Below are 18522 nucleotides of genomic sequence, written 5' to 3'. Positions count from 1 at the left end.
GGTGGGCGGGGTCCTGCCGCCGCCGCCGCCGCCATCAGCAGCATGAGCCTGGTGCTGCGGAACGCCCAGCGGGTCGTGCCGGTGCGTCGGGCCCCGCTGCGCCGCGCTGTGTGCGCCCTGCGGGCCGCCCTGGGCGCCTCCCGCTTCGACGTGGGGCTGGTCTGCGCCAGTAACGGGCTGATGCGGCGTCTCAACGGCGCGTACCGGCAGCGCCCGGAGCCCACCGACGTCCTCTCCTTCCCTTTCCACCGGGTGGCGGCGGGGGAGCTGCCGCGGCCGAGCTGCCGCGACGAGTACAACCTGGGGGACATCTTCCTGGGGGTGGAGTACATCCACCAGCAGTGCCGCGCCACCGGGGAGGACTTCGACAGCGTCCTGGCGGTGAGCCCCGAGAGCGATCAACTCGGTGTTTTTTAAAACTTACTTATTTTAACTGGTGAGCCCGGGCGCTGCCTGATCTGTAGTCGTTTTACGTGCAGAGTACCGGCTCTTCCCGGCTGGTTCCGGCAGATAACGTGGTGCGGGGTCAGCCCCCTGTCGGCGCCGGGGCTGTCCGCCCTACGGGAGAGCTGCTGCCGCTGGGCTTGCGTTTGTAACGCGCCTCCCTCGTTCTTCCCCCTCGCACAGGTGACAGCAGCCCACGGGTTGTGCCATTTGCTCGGCTACCAGCACCGCACAGAAGGCGAGTGGCGACAGGTACGGCCATGCCCCGCAGCTGAGCGGGGTTGGGGGTTGGGGGGGGTGTCCAGCCTTGCGCGTCAGTCGTACCCGGCTGGAAAGAATCGCCCTTTCCCGCCCCCCCCCATATCCCCCCGCGATGGGGAACCGGGCGGGCGGCTCTGCGGAGCTGTGGCCGGCGTTGATGCCGGACGCCGCTAGCCCAGCCGGCGAAGCCCGCTGACGGCGGCCTCTCTCCCGCGCCCTCCTCCCGCAGATGTACCAGAAGGAGGTGGAGATCCTGGAGGAGCTGAACCGGCTCACCGGCGCCAGCCTCCGGCCCCTGACCGCCGGCCTCTTCTGAGGGAGCCGCGTCGGGGACCCCCCTGCCGCCGCTTCCCGCCCCCCACACCGAGGGGCCGGGCCGCCGCCGGGGCCGCCCCGGACGTGGCGCGGCGCGGGGATGGCGGCGCAAGGCCCCGGCCGCCGCCTCCTGCCGCCGCCGCTGCTGCTGGGCCTGGCCGCCCTCACCCTCCTGCCGCCTGCCGCCGCCCAGCCGCCGCCCGTCGCCCTCCGCGCCGGCCACGCCGCCTCCTCGCTGCCCGCCGCCGCCGCCGCGCCGCGCACCAGGTGAGGAGCAGCGCCCCCCCCTCCCCGCTCCGCCTCAGTCACCGTGGGCCCCGGCGGGGCCATGCCTGGGCCGCAGCCCCCCCCAGCCGCAGCCCCAGCGCGGGCCCGCTCGTCCGGGCCGGTCCTGCCTGGCAGGGTCGGCCCCCGGGACCCTCCTCTCATCGCAGCCTCCTGCCTGGTGTGCCGAGGGGGCACGGGGGGTCCCCCGCGCAGGCGAGCTGCCGTGTCTCTGAGACATCGGCTGGTGGGCACGTAAGGGTCCCTCCTTCACCCTCCGGTGCTGTTTGGGTCGTTTCTGGAAGGTGCCGCCATCGCGGTTGTCTGGGGGCTTTCCTGCGCTGAGCGTGGCCTGGGGACCCCTGCCTGTCTGCCCTGTGGAGGGTGACGTGCCCTTTTCCCCGTCCCTCCTGAACGTGTCCTCCCGCCTTTGTGTTCAGCTCATAGGAATTAGCCTAGAGTAACGTGCCAGTTGTTTCACCATTCTCTCACCACACACCACCTTGCCCTCGGGACGAGCAAGACATCTGAGGGGTTCACTCTTTGGCCCTCCACATCCTGCAGGAGAGGCTCATGGCATGTCCCACCTTGATGATGTCCCACGAGGAGAGTCTGGTGGCAGCCCCCCCCCACCCCCTGCAGCACGCACTGCTCTTGCCTTCCCCTACTTCATCCCCTTCCATCTTCTGAGTACCAAAAACTCGTGAAAGGGGAACAGTTTCCATCCCAATAGAGTTGCATCATGTGATTGTGGGGTAAAAAAAAAAACACCATAAAAGTTTTAAACTCCCTGAAGTAATTATATTGCTTTTTTCTCTCCAGATACCTTTTGTATGATGTAAATCCTCCTGAAGGGTTCAACCTTCGCAGAGATGTCTACATTCGCATTGCTTCCCTTCTAAAGACCTTGCTGAAAAGTGAAAACTGGGTGTTAGTTCTGCCTCCCTGGGGACGTCTTTATCACTGGCAGAGCCCCGACATCCCTCAGGTTCGGATCCCTTGGTCCGAGTTTTTCGATCTCCCAAGCCTCAACAGGAACATCCCTGTCATTGAATACGAGCAGTTCCTTGCAGGTGGAGTATGGAATCATACAATCTAAATTGACTAAGTATTTCTTCACAGGTTTATCCTTATATGTGAAATAAAAAAAGTTAAAGGTGGCAAGAGGAGGGATGGGAAAGAATTGTGCTGAGTAACAAATGACTAGGGTGAAATAACCCAATTATTTGGCAGCTCTTTTGATGTAGCACTGTTGATCCCTCAGATTCCTAGGGACCCGGGAAAAAGACAGTTAATGCCTCTGGTTGAAGTCACAGATACTTCTGTGTAATTTTGGCCATAGTAACAACCCTGTATGGAGAGAGAGGCAGCCTGCAGCTCTCTGTCTAAATACAGACAAGCCACCTATTTCTGGAGGTGGTCGGACAGTAAAAGCTGTACACTGGGTTCTTCAGTGAGCTTACTTTTTCATCGTCGATGCTGCGCATACTCAAAGTACTTATCCCCTGCTTTTTGTGTACAAAATGGTATATAGCAGAAAGGCTTTTGTCCTGGTTTCAGCTGGGATAGAGTTAATTGTCTTCCTAGTAGCTGGTACAGTGCTATGTTTCGAGTTCAGTATGTGAAGAATGTTGATAACACACTGATGTTTTCAGTTGTTGCTAAGTAGTGTTTAGACTAAAGTCAAGGATTTTTCAGCTTCTCATGCCCAGCCAGCGAGAAAGCTGGAGGGGCACAAGAAGTTGGCACAGGACAGAGCCAGGGCACCTGACCCAAACTGGCCAACAGGGTATTCCATAGCATGGGACATCCCATTTAGTATAGGAACTGGGGAGTGGGGGTGGGGGATCGCCCCTCGGGGACTAGCTGGGTGTTGGTCTGCGCGTGGTGAGCAACTGCACCGTGCATCGTTTGTATATTCCAATCCTTTTATTACTGCTGTTGTCATTTTATTAGTGTTATCATTATTAGTTTCTTCTTTTCTGTTCTGTTAAACCGTTCTTATCTCAACCCATGAGTTTTACTTATTTTCCCGATTTTCTCCCCCATCCCACTGGGGGGCGGGGGGGGGCAGTGAGTGAGCAGCTGTGTGGTGCTTAATTGCTGGCTGGGGTTAAACCACAACAGCTTTCCCTGAGAATACGGAAACCGTGACGTTGGTTCCTTTAGGATTTAATGCCATGTTGAGCTAATCACCAAATACCAAAATCTGCAGCAGTGTCACAGACTTCTTCAGCAAAGGAAATCAAGGACACCAAATGTCACACTTCTGTAGAGGGCTCTGAAGGGATTGTTGTCCCCTCCTTTTCAGGGAAAAGTGTTTAGAGACCTTGAAATTTAGGGGAAAAAGGGCTTGCACTTGTCATTTTCTTGGAGGCACTCTTCCCATAGCAGCCACCTACAGCATTGGCAACTTCTGTGCTTCATGGTGTGTTCTACCCAGCTTTTAAATTTACATTTCCATGGCAATTCAGTTCTATTTGGCACATTAAATCACACATAGCTGGGTGGGAGTAGCAGATTGTCCCATCCCCTGACCCTTGTAGCTTTTCTGCCTCACACAGAACTTCCTTTCCTTTTTTATAGGGAAAACAGGGAAGAGAGAGAGTAATGTAATGTTAGCATTTCTAGCAGATTTCTTAACTGCAAGTAATGCTAGTTCATACCTTTATCATGTGATTTTTCATGCTCACAAACACTTTGCTTTGCCTTCTGCTCAGAGTCAGGTGGGCCCTTTATTGAACAGATTTATGTCCTACAAGGCTACGCAGAAGGATGGAAAGAAGGAACATGGGAAGAAAAAATAGATGAAAGGCCGTGCATTGATCAGCTTATGTACTCCAAAGACAAACATGAGTACTACAGGTAACAACAGTCCTTTCAGTCTTCTTTTTAGTTGTTTTCAATGAGACATTTGCCTACTCTAACAGAACCGACTTGTGAGGTTATTGTAGTGGTGTTGTCTGTGAATCTCTGGATGCTTGGGGTTCACTTTGGTTTTAAAACCCCATCAGTAATAAAATGTGATATTGGTACTAGAAGATCTAATTTTAGAAAGTTGTTGTTTTACACAAAAACAGTATAAAGGAGCTGCCTGGTTTGTTTACATTATATATCATCTTTCTAGTGTGTACTGTTTATTTGTTTCATTATATATGGCATTAATTTAAAATACAAGCCTGTGATCCAATACTTTGTGTTCCCTTTCAGGGGATGGTTCTGGGGTTATGAGGAAACGCGGGGCCTCAATGTCTCCTGTTTGTCTGTCCAAGGATCTGCCTCTGTTGTGGCTCCCGTCCTTTTGAAGAACACTTCAGCACAGTGAGTTGCCTTGTATTACTATTTATTGTTGTATTGTGTGCTCACAAACCCATTGCCAGGTGGGAAGAGCAGGGGGAGCTTACAGGCTATGTCCCACTGTTGTGGTACTTCATCACTGAGTTGTTGTAATCCATAAAATCATTACAAAAGGAATTTACACCCTAAGTTAGGTTAAATGCTGCAGTGCTAAAACCTACGACGAAATAGTCTTGAGCTCCTCCTTCATATTCTTGCCACCAGCCTTGAGCTCCTTCATATTCTTGCCACCCTGTGTTTACCTTTCCTTCCTTTACCCTTTGATGCTGGCTCAGGAAGGAAAGAACAGAGTGGAATCAGTGTTTCCCAAGCCCACATCTCAAATCACGAGGTGCAGTGCCTGGTCTCCTGTCACGTCCATCCTCAATAGTGTGACCCAGGTTTAGAGAAAGCAAGCAGCGTGTTTTGTCTTTCTGCTCTGAGATGCCACTAGGACAATCAGAGGAAAGGAAAGCTCTTATACAAGAGATAGAGCATGCTTACGTTATCCAAGTAGCAAAGTATTTCCAGTCAGCCATGACCCTGTAACAACTGAAGGCATTGTAGGAATGCAAAAGCTGCTGGGATACAGGGGAGAACAGGAAGAGGAAATAATCACTGTCTATGAATACCTCAGGGGAATAAATCCACAGGAGAAACACAAACTGTGTAAGCCGAAGTGCAGTTTTGCCATGAGAGCAAAAAAAAATCCAAAAATTTGACATCAATACAATTGGAAATGAGATGAAGGTTCCCCGAAGCAGAGCAGTGGGGATCTGTAGTACCTCCTGCTGGGAGAAGAGGAGGCAAAGTCCTGTTTTTTAACAGGAATGTTGTTCTATTTGTAGGGGTTATACCGTAATCTTTGCCAGTGACAGCAGAAAACTGGATTAAATAAGCCATAGAGGTCTCCATGTTTAGCCTTATAGTTAACTCTTTCATCGCAACTGTCAAAGGTCTAGTGATGAGGAAGGTCAAGAGAAAAATTAGGAGTGGTGCCCAAGTATCCCTAACACACAGACAAGGTGCCTTATCCACAAGATCACATTTCTCAATCAGACACAGGTAGAAAGAAGTACCAACATAACAGCAATGTAAGGGCAGCTATAGTGGTTCATGTTAGAACTAGTGGTTCGTGTTCAACTCAGTCTAGTTCAGTGTGTGAAATCCAAGAGTGACTAAAATCAGGTGTCTGGGGAAAAGTATAAGAACTGGGCAAGTGTGTGTAACGCCTCCCCTGAGTCCTGTCACACCCTTCAGATTTGTGGCTGTAGGGACCACAGAGTCAAAAGCGATCTTCCTATCTTTTATATCCTTCAGTGAGTCCATGGATCTGTGCAAGCTTCCCTTTGAGCCCCCATGCACACTGTTAGCATGCACAAAGTCTTGGGACAAAAGCTAAAGGTTTTGCACCTTAACTGTGCATCCTATGAAAATCTACCTCCTTTTGTAACTCCTACCTGCAAGTTTCATCGAAAGTCCCCTAGTTTGTGTAGTGGAAGAGACAGGAAACGAACAGCTCTTCCATATTCATTTCCATGCCATGCATGGTTTTACATCTCTCTATCATATTCCCCCTCAGTTGTCTCTGCAGTGTGAAGAGTCCTGGCTTCATTAGTTGTTCTTTGCATGAAAGCCATTCCACGCCTTTGGTCATCCTCACTGCCATTCTCTGAACCGTTACAGTTCAGCTGGATCCTGCACACTGAGTGCAGGCAGACCCATTACATAGCGGTATAATGACGTTCTCTGTTTAGTGCTCTCTTCTTTTACTGGTAATTCCTAATATACAAGTTCCTTTTTCTTGACCTCTGATGAGTGTTGCCTTGACGTTTTCATCAAACTGTCCTCATTCCTGAGCATCAAGCCCTTTAGTTGTCAGATTAAGCCAGTATTTTTTTTACCAGATGCACTCTTATGATAGATTTCATCTGCCACTTTATTGGCCAGTCATCAAACTTCTCTAATTCTTCACAATTGGCCTTTGTCTTTGCTGCTGTGAGCAATTTAAAATGATTGGCAAGCTGTGTCACCCCAAAGTTCACGCCCTTTTGTAGGTTGTTTAGGAATATGGTGAAAAGCAGGTCCCTTCCACTTGTGACCTTCCTCTACAATGAGAACTGGACATTTATCCTGATCTTTAAACTTTTTTTATTTTTAATCCATGCAAGGACATTCCCTCCTGTGCCATTGCTGTTAAGTTTTCTTAAAAGCCTTTAACAAAGGCTGTCAGGAAATCCTGGTAGGCAATGTCAATGAGATTTCCCTTATTGGCATGTGTGCTTATGTCTTCAGACTACACTGATTGTTCAGACTTCAGAGCTCCATGTTGATACTTCTCCAATTTACTTTAGGTATCCATGAATTCTGTTTCTTTATAATAGTTGCTATTAAGTTGTCTAGTACTGACAGGTTTACCACTATGTTGCATCCCAGACCTCCCCAAAATGTGTTTTTAGAAAATTGACATCACATTTGCTGTGTTGCAGTTTTAAGCAAGAAGTTGCATACCAGAATTAGTGGTGCAGCTGTTTCATCCTTAAGTTCCTTGACAACTGTTGAGTGAATATTGCCTGGTGTTGGCCATTTGTTGGTTCACTTTGTCTAGCTGTTCCATCGCTGGACGCTTCCTATGGATGCTTTGGTTTGAGGCGCGTCCTCTGAGTTCCCCTGTAAAAAGTAGTTCTGGCATGTGAATCCTCCCAGCTCCTCTACCTAGCGCACAGCTACAAAAAATTACATTAGCTGTTCCTGTCATGACATTACTGTCTCTTAAGTGCTTGTTAAGCCTTTAATTTCCTTTTTCTTTCTTTTGGAAGGAAGATTTGTCATTAGATTGAAGGCCTTTATTTCTGGTTGCTCAGATTTCTTTTTTGACCTTCTTTATTGTCTTTTTCTGCTTAACTTCATGGAGTTTGAGCCTTTTTTTTCTTCACTTGGACACTACTTCTGCATTTTTGCCTAGTCCCATTTTTTGAAACTGAATGCAACCGCAGTAGCTTTCCTTTGGCCATTGTTGATCCAGCAGGATGTTGAAGATGAGTACATTTATGGCCACTGTCACAGAGTAGCTCTTCCACTGCGAGATTTTGGTCCATGACTTGCTGCTGCTCAAGACGATGTCAGGAGCTGCTCCCTGCCCAGGTGGTTCATAGAACTGTCAAAGACAGTGTCTCAACTTGCGGTTGCTTAGTCACCTCCTGCTATGATACTTGCCCAACCTACCTGGGGCTAGTTCACATCTCCAGTGGGTATGGTGACTTGTGCACCATGGCGTCTCAGATCTCCCATATGGCCCTTTTGGCCAGACAATCTGTTGTAAGGTCCTAGTACTGTATTATTACTCTTCAGGTGTGCTCACTTACAGGAATCTTCCTGATACATTTAGTTTATTAATTTGATTCACTGCCAAGCTTCCTGTTAAATGCAGTGCTGCTTCTCTACTAGCACAGTCTAGTCTATTTTCCAGATTATTTGTAGCCTGGTGTGCAAGTGTCCAGCTGATTATCAGCAGTGATAATCTAAAGCTGATTGGTTATGTCCTTCCTCTTGTTTTAGTAGAAGAAGGTCCAGATAATGGCTTTCACTCCCTTCAGCAGAAGCATTTCTCTGAGTGTTCACTCATATTCAGTGTTCTCAGAGCACAAACTAAACCTATATCCCATATGCTCTTGGATACTCAAAACTCAAAAGAAACTTCTGCTTCAAATCTCTTCTGCTTCTTAGAATTTGGATAGTGCAGTTATGTTTCCAGTACACAATCCTGAACTGTGTGTATTTATGAAAAGCACGGGCTGTTTTCATGTTATGCGGACTTGCCTCGTGTTTCATTTTTTAAATTTGTGCTCAGTTGCTAACACACGTTTTTGTAGTGTCTATGTGTTCTTTGATTTGTTGCTTTACTGTAGGATACTTTATTCCACACCTTCTCTGGTTTTGCTTTTGTGAGCATGACTCATGCTTCTTCCAAGAAGCTCTCAGGTGCTCCAAGGCTAAGCATCACCTCATAGGTTGCTTCTCCCCTTTGGATCACTCTCATTCTCAGCAATCTTATTTCCCCTGCAGCAACTACTGTGAGGACTATGTGAGGGATTGTTAATGCTTGTTTGTGTTTAACTGTCAGAATTAAGAGTATCATTTATTAAGGAAGAGAGCAGGAACACGCAGTGGCATAGTTCCCTTCTCTCCTCAGCAGGCTATGGGTCACAGTTGGCTTTATACAGAACAGATTGGCAGCCTATCCCTCATTCCTTGTGCTCCCTTTGCAAACAGATCATTGTCTGTGCTTTATCCTGGCTACTGTATAAAGAAACATCGTAATGTAAACTCTATTCCTAGGGGAACTGCACTCAGTTTTACAATTTTTAATAGGTCAGTGATGTTAGACAGAGCTGAAAACCTTCTTCATGACCACTACGGAGGGAAAGATTATTGGAATGTGAGTATTTTCCAGTTAGCTTCTCTAGACTTTCTACTTGGTTCTGATAAAAATTCAATAACCGATATGTGCTTCAGTTTTGCCTCGGGTTTCTTTTGTTGAAAGTAACTTGTGTCTTATGTTTCGGCAGTGTATGCTAAAGATGGTCTTCAGGCTGCTGCAGATTAATGTAATGCAGGAATTTGTCCTGGTGTCTTGTCCCCAAAGACTCAGTGTTGCAGGGCATGGTGTTTAGAAGGACCTCCCCTATGCAACACATCTGCAATCAGAAGGGAACTGCCTTAGTGCAGTTTCTTGTCTACTCAGCCTAAAGATGAGACTTTTTCAAAAGAATTCCTGAAAGTGCTCAATATTGTTCTAACTGTCTCCCCAATGGCTTTGATGGCAAAATTCCCACAGGTTTCAAGGTAACACTGAGCACTTTGGGAGACCCTACCCAAGGGTCTGTGGTAAAATAATTCCTGTGGGAAGAGTTTTAAGACAAAGTTAAAGGTTCAGCCACAGGAAAATGGAACACAATATGGAGTGCTTGATATAATTAAAATTTCTAACAGAAAGTGACTCTTATGATATTACGAAACAAGTTACATAGACCTCCGTCTTGTAAGTTATAAACATCTGGCTATTCACTTTATATAGGGTATATTTTCAGAAATGGACCAAACAGTAATTTTCTAACTATGAATTTTTCATTGAGATTGACTTTCCAAACAGAGAAATGCAACCCACGTATAATTTCTGAGTCTGACTTGTAGTCCTGTAAAAGCAGATGTGAAATCCATATGGATCCATAACACATTTCTTAACAGTTGGCACTTCAAATATTGTCTCAATGATTTAAACTTGTCTCAAAATTGTTTAAAACTTTCTGGAAAATACTCTTCCTTTTTTTTAATTTCAATTTTAACTACCTGCATGATTTTTGGTGTTGTTTTTTTCTTAATAACTCTCTGGATAACATCTGGAGTTCTTTATAAATCTTGCTAACAGGTGCCCTCTTCTCTCAAAGTTTTTAAATTGTAACAAGCCAGCTTCCCTTTGCAACCAACCTACATCTTTGGTGTCCAAAAATATTTGAGTTTAATATTAAACCACATTGCTCTCACTGTTGTGACCATTTTTGTCTAGACTTCTCTACCACTGCAAGCTGAAAGGTATTGTTTTGGGATTCTTAATGGTTGAATGATCATGGAGCAGGAAAGATCTCCCAAAATGGTTTAGGAGCAACTGTTGAATCCCTTGAAGAGCGTCAGTGTACCACATAGACCACATGAGTGCTTTACCATCTATGTGGAAGCAGAAAGTTCTCTAAGGACCACTCTAGAAAAGCCAGCAGTTTTGCACTTGGTTTCACCATTTTGGGGGGACAATCTCAAAGAATTAGAGGTTCTGGACCATTAATTCATGTACACAAAAGGAAGCATAACCAACACTGATTTTGTTTGTTTGTTTGTCTGTTTTCCCTAACTTAGACTCACAGAAGAATTTAGGTGGGGAGGTGTGTCGGCAGCCCTGCCTCGAGGTTTGCACTCCAGAACTTGATCTGGTGATTTGGGGCTGTGTTCAGCTGAAGGTGGAAAGTCCCCACAGATGGAGATCCACCACCTCTCTGGGGCCTGTCCCATGGCTGTGCCACTCCTGTGGGCAAGAGGTGTTGCCTGATATCCAAATAAAAGTTGCCTTGCTGCAGCTTGGGCGCGTGGCTTCTTGGCTTTTTCCATGCGCCTATGGGAAGCAACTCTCCCTTCTCACATACAAAAAGGGAGAAGAAGCAAAACTTGGAGGTAGTTGGAAAGGGTGGCAATATTGCATATCTAGATTTGAAACATACACTTTAAATAAGAGGTTAACCAGGTACAGAGATCATCCACTTAAAAAGTGCATCAGTAGCGGTTCACATATTCATCTGTTTTCTCCTTTATGTATGCTGTTGCAAAGTGTTCACCCAGAACAACTGCTGTCAGAGGAGTGCTTTGTGCCTGGGAAAAACTTGGCACAGCATACTGTGTGGGTGCCAAACACGACATAGCAGTCATGCAATCCATCATGATGAGGTTTAGAGGTGTTTGACACAAACATAGCATTCAAAGATGTTTATTGTCCTCCCCAGTGCACTGCACTGCCATGGGTTGTTTACGCATGTTTGCTGCCTCTTGGGCATACTGTGTTCATCACATCTTGGGTAAGGTACCCTGTGACTTGACTCGACAGGATGCTATTGTGTTGACATATTACAAAAAGGAGGGAAAATGTCTTTCTTGGAACTGCAGCGTGAGCGTTCTGCAGCAGACTGTGCACTTCCTCCCTTTATATAAAAGTTTTGCTGAAGGATTTGGGATGGGATTTAGAAAGCCAGCGGTGATCTCTTTAAATATGCTAGAAGAGCAGGCTTTGTACTGCTATTAAATATTTAGAGGGGCTTGGATCTCCAGGTACCAGTGTGATGGATCTTACAGAAGACTAAATTGCTCTGTGTCTTAAGTGAATGGTGTGGAGGAGTAACCAGTTCAACCACAGCGAATTTGGCACATGGAGAAATAGCTGCTCTGGGAAAAGCTGAAAAAAGGCTGGCAGATTCTAGTTCCTGTCTCTTGTGCCTTTGCCTTGCTCTAGCAGATCGGTGTGACTGTCTTGGAGTACCAGTAATGCTCTGCCTGGCTTCTCCACTGTGTAGCAAACTCTGTCCACTGTGGGCTTCACCGTGCTGAGAAAAGAGAGGCCATTGGAAATTGAAGAGGAGTGTTTTAGTTGCACCTTCTTTGGTGCCCATCACATGACAGACTACAGACTTGTCTAAAATTAGGAATTAGACCAAATTGCCAAGTGTCCTTTGTAAGCATTGTAAGTCACATGGGATCTCTTTAGTTCTGTTGTATGTGCCTGTTAATAAGAAGGCTATGTGTGACTGTGTGCAGTGGTAACTGCATCACAAAATCTTTGAAAGAGGTTATCCACAGGTGAAGGAAATAATTCCTTTTTCATCACTTCTCCACTGAATTTGATAGGACTGTCTGTGGCTAGATGCATGATTTTTTTTAAGCAGGTTTTATTCTTACAGGTGTTTTGCAAGCTAAAGTCTTTGCCTAGCTTTTGTTTCCAAAGGTCAGGTATATTGCTAGAGTGTTTAATTTGGTATATTATGTGTTCTGCTGGGAACTACAGTCTACTCCATACTCCTATGTATTGCAGGGTCAGACGAGTATGCTGGTTATAAATGTGGTTGTGATTAGGATTAAGCAGTTAAAGCTTATATGAAAGGTTAGAAATCGTTGCTTGTAGTGCTGCATGGATGTATCAGAAGTAACTGCAGCCGGGAGGCTCTGTGTATGTGAAACTATCTCCATTTAGTAATTTTTAGCTCTCCCTTTTTCTGACGCGGCATCTGCTCTTATTCCAACAGACCCGTCGGAGCATGGTGTTTGCTAAACACCTCCGTGTAGTGGGAGACAAGTTTAGAAACAAATATCTTCAATCCACAGATGAGGCAGACAGGACTCATTACAAGGAGGACTGGACACAGATGAAGGTAAAATCATAACAGTCTGTTTCCCATAACAAATGTAGTAATTTTTTCTTTTTATTTGTGTACTCCTGGCTGTACACTACAGGGAATATTGGAAGATACTTGTGAATCTAGCTCTCCCTGCTCAGATCGAGGTGGATGTGCATGTTCCTACTGTACCCTCTTCTCCCTGTGTGACATGAGTCTGTTGAGATGTGGCTGACTGGTTCTGGGTGCCAGATTTCTATTATCCTCATTTAACGAAAGGAAACTTGTACTTCTTCTTGTATTCAACATCATCTGTGGGTGTAAAGTTCAACTGCAAACTGCCAGTTGTGGATTTGGTCAAGGAGAGCAATTTTTGCTTACAAAGATTTTGCACTCTAGTTTTTCTTGTATGATGCAGGCCACCCAAGATCAACATTGTCCTGGTCTCAGCTGGAATAAAGTTAATTTTATTTCTAGTAGCTGGTATAGTGCTATGTCTTGGATTCAGTATGAGAAGAATGTTGATAACACACTGATGTTTTCAGTTGTTGCTAAGTAGTGTTTAGACTAAGTCAAGCATTTTTCAGCTTCTCATGCCCCAGCCAGTGAGAAGGCTGGAGGGCACAAGAAGTTGGGAGGGGACACAGCCGGGACAGCTGGCCCAAAGTGGCCAAAGGAGTATTCCATACCATGTGATGTCATGCCCAGTATATAAACTGGGGGCAGTTGACCTGGGGGGATGGCTGCTCAGGAACTAACTGGGCATCAGTCAGTGACTGGTGAGCAATTGCATTGTGCATCACTTGTTTTGTGTATTCCAATTCTTATTATTATTAGTGTAATTTTATTATTCTTATTACTATCATTATTAGTTTCTTCCTTTCTGTTCTATTAAACTGTTCTCTCAACCCATGAGTTTTACTTTTTTTTCCCCCGATTCTCTCCCCCATCCCACTGGGTGGGGGAGGATTGGCTGCACAGTGCTTAGTTACCGGCTGGGGTTAAACCACAACAAACATATTGCAGTAAGTGTCCAAAAATACTGCAAATCCATACCTTAAAATTACTTTCTGCAGCTAGAGTAATTCAGTGCCTTATCCAGAGATTATGCATTCATGCCTTTTCAGTGTGAATGAATAGTGGTGCGCTCAAGTCTTAAAGTTTCTTGATCTTTCTCTCTTAGGTTAAGATGGGCACAGCTCTAGGTGGTCCATACCTTGGGGTTCATCTCAGAAGGAAAGACTTCATTTGGGGTCACAGAGAAGACGTGCCTTCCCTGCAAGGAGCAGTAAAGAAAATCCGCAGCCTCCTGGAGATGCATAAACTTGAAAAAGTTTTTGTAGCCACTGATGCTGTCGAGGAGGGTAGGCAGATCATAGTCAGTTTAGGATTGATAACTTTTGACAGTGAGTGCAGCAATTACCACTTTGTTGTTGACTGGAAGTTCATATGCCTCCATAACTGAACGCGGAATTGAATAAGATTGGGCAGCTGTTTCCTTCCAGCTTGAGTAGTTGGTATCCAACCATTCATTTGGTATTTCCCATAGGAGGTTTGACGGTCTCTACAATAGAAAATTGGGAATTGATTTTGCCTGTTCCTCCTCCTCTTTCTTCCATCCCACCTTTTTTCTTAGCATTTCAGAGACTCTTGGACATGCCGGTGGGAAGGGTCCTCTGAAGTCTCCCACCCAGCCTTCCCCTTGGCTGCCCCCACCACCAGACTGGGGTGGACCTGGCTGTGTGTGGCCAAGGCTTAGAAACCCCCAAGGGTGGGGTGTCCCCCCCAGGCCTTATCCCAGGGCTGCACCTCCCTCCTGGTAGTATCTATGGACCTGTTTCAGTGCATGATGTTAGAATAACCCTGCAGGCTGCGATAACTAAGTTTGCTGTCAAGAAAGGCCTCTTGGTACACCTATCCTGGAGGATTAGACAGCGAGGCTAGTCCAGAGGCTAGTGGTAGCATCTGTTCTACCCCTTGCAGTCTTCCCCACCTCCTGAGAACTGTCCCCTTCAGCATCGTTTCTGTGCCTCACTGGCTCCCCCTGCACTTACAATACTCTTGACATTTGGCAAACGAGTTGTAAAATTTGTAGGTTGATTTTGGTTTCTCTTCCTTTGTAACTGTTTGCCTACAGTCTCCTTAAAAACTTACATTTTATGCCAGCCAAAAGTTGCTCTTTATAACGTAAAAATAAATTTTCATCTTTCCCTTTTTCAGAGATTGAATTGCTCAAGAAACTGCTGCCTGAGATGGTGAGGTTTGAACCCTCTTGGGAGGAGCTGGAACTCTACAAAGATGGGGGCTTGGCCGTGATTGACCAGTGGATCTGCGCACATGCAAGGTGCTGAATTTGCCTTTTCTTTGAGGAGCCAAATCTTACTGTTACAAAACTGAATTTTGTTTTTGACCCAAATATAGTTGTTTACAAATCATGTATGACAAGATATTATATAATTGATATATATAATAGTTACATTATTATACATATATATATGATAATTTCATTATTGTATCATTTCAGTGAACATTAAAGTTCATTGGACTGAAATCACTTACTTGCATTTTAAAAACTGGCCCCCTTCACAAAGCCACTCTGATTTTTTTTCACAGGTATTTTATAGGCACCTCAGTTTCAACATTTTCCTTCCGGATCCATGAGGAAAGGGAGATCTTGGGATTTGATCCAAAAACAACTTACAACCGATTTTGTGGTGAAAGAGAGAAAAACTGTGAGCAACCAACTCACTGGAAAATTGTATACTAAAATACAGAGAAATGCAAGGACTTCAGTAGTGGTGAGCTCAAAAGAACAAGGAAAAACTATGGGGAAATACTTCCCTTTGACCAAACTGCAACTCAGTCTTCTACTATCTTCTTGGTGTTTACTTGACATTTGGGGTTTGAAATATAAGCAATATTCATCTTCTTAGTCAGGCATTGATGGGAGCGAGAAAAAGGAAGTCAGCCTGGGATCCAGTTCTCAGCGTAGCTAGGATTAGAGGACAATACCAGGCACTGCAATTGAGACTTGAAAGACAAAACTTTGTCCTGAAACTGAGTAGCAAGTGAATTAAGTCATGGCTTTCTTTGGAGTTCTGAGCAAGAACAACAGTTTTAACTTTTATAAATTTAACACAGCTGTGGTCTGTACTGCATTTCTGTCTTTATTTTCTGTTCAGTTCAGTGTTTGCCTCTCTGGTTGCAAAAAATATGTCTTGGTTTTCTAACCTGCGCTACATGAGCTGCAGATTTTGTGTAAACTCTGTTGTTCCTTGGGGAAACCTTCCCTTTTCAGATAGCAATTTATCGACATTCAAATGGTCTGATGCAATCGGTGCTCAATAAAGGAAGAGGAGGTTGTATTTCTACCTGAACACTAACTGCTTCTAATAGCAGTCTCAGTGGGTCTGTGCTGAGAGAGTCACAAAGATGGGGCTTGCAGGGTGGTAAAAGAAAGGTTATGTTTCTTATGTTTTACCTTTACAAAGGAAACCTTTTTCCCCCCATCATCCTCCCAAAGGCCTGTTCAGTTGGACTGATGCAAAAGTCAGCATCCTTTTGGGATCACCCAGTCGCTCAGTTCAGTAGTGGTGATGCTTTGCTAGGCAGCATGCTAAAAGGCCTTTCAAGTTTCCACAGCAGTTAAATAGATCGTCCCAGTAGTTCAACAAATGAATTTTCTACATTTCTGCTTTCAGTTTATGTAAGGGAGGAAACCGAGGACAATCACAGTTAAGCAAAGGTCACTGGGCCTTGAGTTAATGTGTGTAAGCCTAGCAACTGGGAACCTTGTAGGTGAGGTTGTGCTCTGATGGAGGTGGCTGGCTGGTGGTACAGAGGAAGACCCCTGTGCTACACCACCAGCCAGAGGGAAAGTGCAGCTCCCATTTGAGAAGGGTTTTGTATGAGTATCAATTCTAGCTCTTGCAGTCTCCTGCTACGTAGAATTGCCTGCTGGGAAGTATTCTGCTCCGTTCTGTGCTTCAGGTCGACATGGCTCTGTTAAGCAGGAGAAACCTTTTTCAAAAGTGGACGAGGAGACAGATTTCAAAAAGCAAAGCAGACGTTTTTCCTTAAAGTCAGTTTTGCCAGATTACCTTGCTGTGAGCAGACCCTTCACTTGCTCTTTCCTCTTGGCTTGAGTAGGAATATATATAACCCTCGTGCACTGTGCAGTGGACGTTTCACAGATGCTTCCACACAGTGAGGTGGTTTCTTCCCGTGCAACTGCAGCGGAAGCTGTGAAGGCTTCTCAGACAGTTGTAGCAGCAGCTCTCCTGTTCTTACCAGCTGTTTATTGTATCTCTGTGCAGCAGCTGAGCCTCTCTGGTGACAAAGCGGGGAGCCCAGCATTTCAACGCAGTGCCTTTTCCCACCAAGTCTAATGTTCTCATTTAGCCTGTGTGGTATGTAAAGCGATGGTGGCATTTTACGTGTAATGTATACCTCATTAAGAAAAATAAAAAGCTTTGTAGCATTTTATGTGATGTGTCCGTGCTTCTTACTTTTTCTAACAGTGTATTTTGCTGTCTCTTGGCTTCATAGCATTGGACTCCAGTGTAGGAGAAACTTGGATGAAACCTGCATGCCCTGACATGTCTGGTGAGGTGCTGCAGTAGCAAGCGTAGCTGGCATTACCCTTCTTGGCACTGGGAGACTTGTCGTGGTTTAACCCCAGCCGGTAACTAAGCACCATGCAGCTGCACACTTACTCCCCCCCCACCCAGTGGGATGGGGAAGAGAATTGGGGAAGAAAAAGTATAACTCGTGGGTTGAGAGAAGAACAGTTTAATAGGACAGAAAATGACAATAATAATAAAAGAATTGGAATATACAAAACAAGTGATGCACAATGCAATTGCTCACCGGTTGCTGACTGATGCCCAGTTAGTTCCTGAGCAGCCATCCCCCCAGGTCAACTGCCCCCAGTTTATATACTGGGCATGACGTCACATGGTATGGAATACTCCTTTGGCCACTTTGGGCCAGCTGTCCCGGCTGTGTCCCCTTCCAACTTCTTATGCCCCTCCAGCCTTCTCACTGGCTGGGCATGAGAAGCTGAAAAATCCTTGACTTGGTCTAAACAACTGAAAACATCAGTGTGTTATCAACATTCTTCTCATACTGAATCCAAGACATAGCACTATACCAGCTACTAGGAATAAAATTAACTCTATCCCAGCCAAAACCAGGACAAGACTGCTTCTAGTAAATCTCCGAGGCCCCCACTGCAAGAGTGATGTAGAGAAACAGGAGAGAGTCCAGAGGAAGGCTGCTAAAACCATTGGTGGCTGGAGTACGTGGCATATGAGGAGATGAGGATAGAGCTGGACTTTTTCAGCCTGGAGAAAGAAGGTGAAAGAAGGATCTAACTGTTGTCTTTCCCTACATAAAAGGGGTCACAGAGAAGGCAGAGCTGGGCCTTTCTCAGAGGTGCACAGCAGAAGCAGAGGAAGCTGCAGGAACAACCTGCCACAAGGGGACTTTGCTTGGGCATGAGGTACAGCTGCTCACCCCCTGCCCCAGAGCTGCGCAGTCCTGGGACAGGGCCTGGAGAGGAGCGGTGGGTCTTTTGGCTGTGCTGTTTCAGCTTCGCCGAAAGAGTCAAAAGCTCACGTGCAAGTAGATTGTACAGAAATGACATCTACCTTTCTGGCTCAAATAGAAAATGGGGATTAGAGAGACAAGATGTACACGAATTCATACGCACAAATACATACACAACTATGTGTGTCTACATGACCACAGCACCTTTCATCTGGCAATCTGTGCCAAAACATCTATCACTCTGTAATTCTGTATTTGCTGGTGTTCTACCACTGTCTGCTGCTTTCTGGATTGTAGAGCGAGGCATTGAACAGAGCAGACCTTGTTATGCCATTGCACAGGAAAGCTTAGATTTGTATCCTTGGCAGTAATGCTGTTACGTTCCATTTTTAGAGGGACTTGTGAGATTAGTTCTCTCTGTGTC

The 18522-nt window shown here is 45.8% G+C and overlaps 2 protein-coding genes across 3 annotated transcripts; both read left to right on the top strand.

The window, feature by feature from the left end:
- The first annotated feature begins 20 nt into the window (after positions 1 to 20).
- Positions 21 to 1074, top strand: YBEY (ybeY metalloendoribonuclease). Of its 2 annotated transcripts, XM_075027766.1 has the most exons (3): positions 21 to 381; positions 628 to 696; positions 935 to 1074. In XM_075027766.1, the coding sequence occupies exons 1-3, from the start codon at positions 43 to 45 to the stop codon at positions 1019 to 1021; spliced, it is 495 nt and encodes a 164-aa protein (XP_074883867.1). In that variant the 5' UTR covers positions 21 to 42; the 3' UTR covers positions 1022 to 1074. The 2 variants fall into 2 exon arrangements, with proteins under 2 accessions (XP_074883867.1, XP_074883868.1); XM_075027767.1 differs by lacking the exon at positions 935 to 1074 and having other exon boundaries at positions 21 to 436; positions 628 to 691.
- POFUT2 (protein O-fucosyltransferase 2) lies at positions 1013 to 17028 on the top strand. The gene is made up of 9 exons (XM_075027765.1): positions 1013 to 1287; positions 2107 to 2357; positions 4005 to 4149; positions 4495 to 4605; positions 8992 to 9058; positions 12459 to 12584; positions 13732 to 13912; positions 14769 to 14892; positions 15162 to 17028. The coding sequence occupies exons 1-9, from the start codon at positions 1121 to 1123 to the stop codon at positions 15313 to 15315; spliced, it is 1326 nt and encodes a 441-aa protein (XP_074883866.1). The 5' UTR covers positions 1013 to 1120; the 3' UTR covers positions 15316 to 17028.
- The last annotated feature ends 1494 nt before the right edge of the window (positions 17029 to 18522 follow it).

This window comes from Buteo buteo, chromosome 5 (genome assembly GCF_964188355.1).
Source record: "Buteo buteo chromosome 5, bButBut1.hap1.1, whole genome shotgun sequence".
Classification (NCBI taxonomy): domain Eukaryota; kingdom Metazoa; phylum Chordata; class Aves; order Accipitriformes; family Accipitridae; genus Buteo; species Buteo buteo.
This window is presented reverse-complemented; position numbering and strand designations above follow the sequence as displayed.

Coding starts and splice junctions, on each gene's coding strand:
- POFUT2 (XM_075027765.1), top strand. CDS start 1,121: ATGGCGGCGCAAGGCCCCGGCCGCCGCCTCCTGCCGCCGCCGCTGCTG. Junction 1,288..2,106: donor GCCGCCGCGCCGCGCACCAG/GTGAGGAGCAGC, acceptor TTTTCTCTCCAG/ATACCTTTTGTATGATGTAA. Junction 13,913..14,768: donor CACTGATGCTGTCGAGGAGG/GTAGGCAGATCA, acceptor TCCCTTTTTCAG/AGATTGAATTGCTCAAGAAA.
- YBEY (XM_075027766.1), top strand. CDS start 43: ATGAGCCTGGTGCTGCGGAACGCCCAGCGGGTCGTGCCGGTGCGTCGG. Junction 382..627: donor ACTTCGACAGCGTCCTGGCG/GTGAGCCCCGAG, acceptor CCCCTCGCACAG/GTGACAGCAGCCCACGGGTT. Junction 697..934: donor CAGAAGGCGAGTGGCGACAG/GTACGGCCATGC, acceptor CTCCTCCCGCAG/ATGTACCAGAAGGAGGTGGA.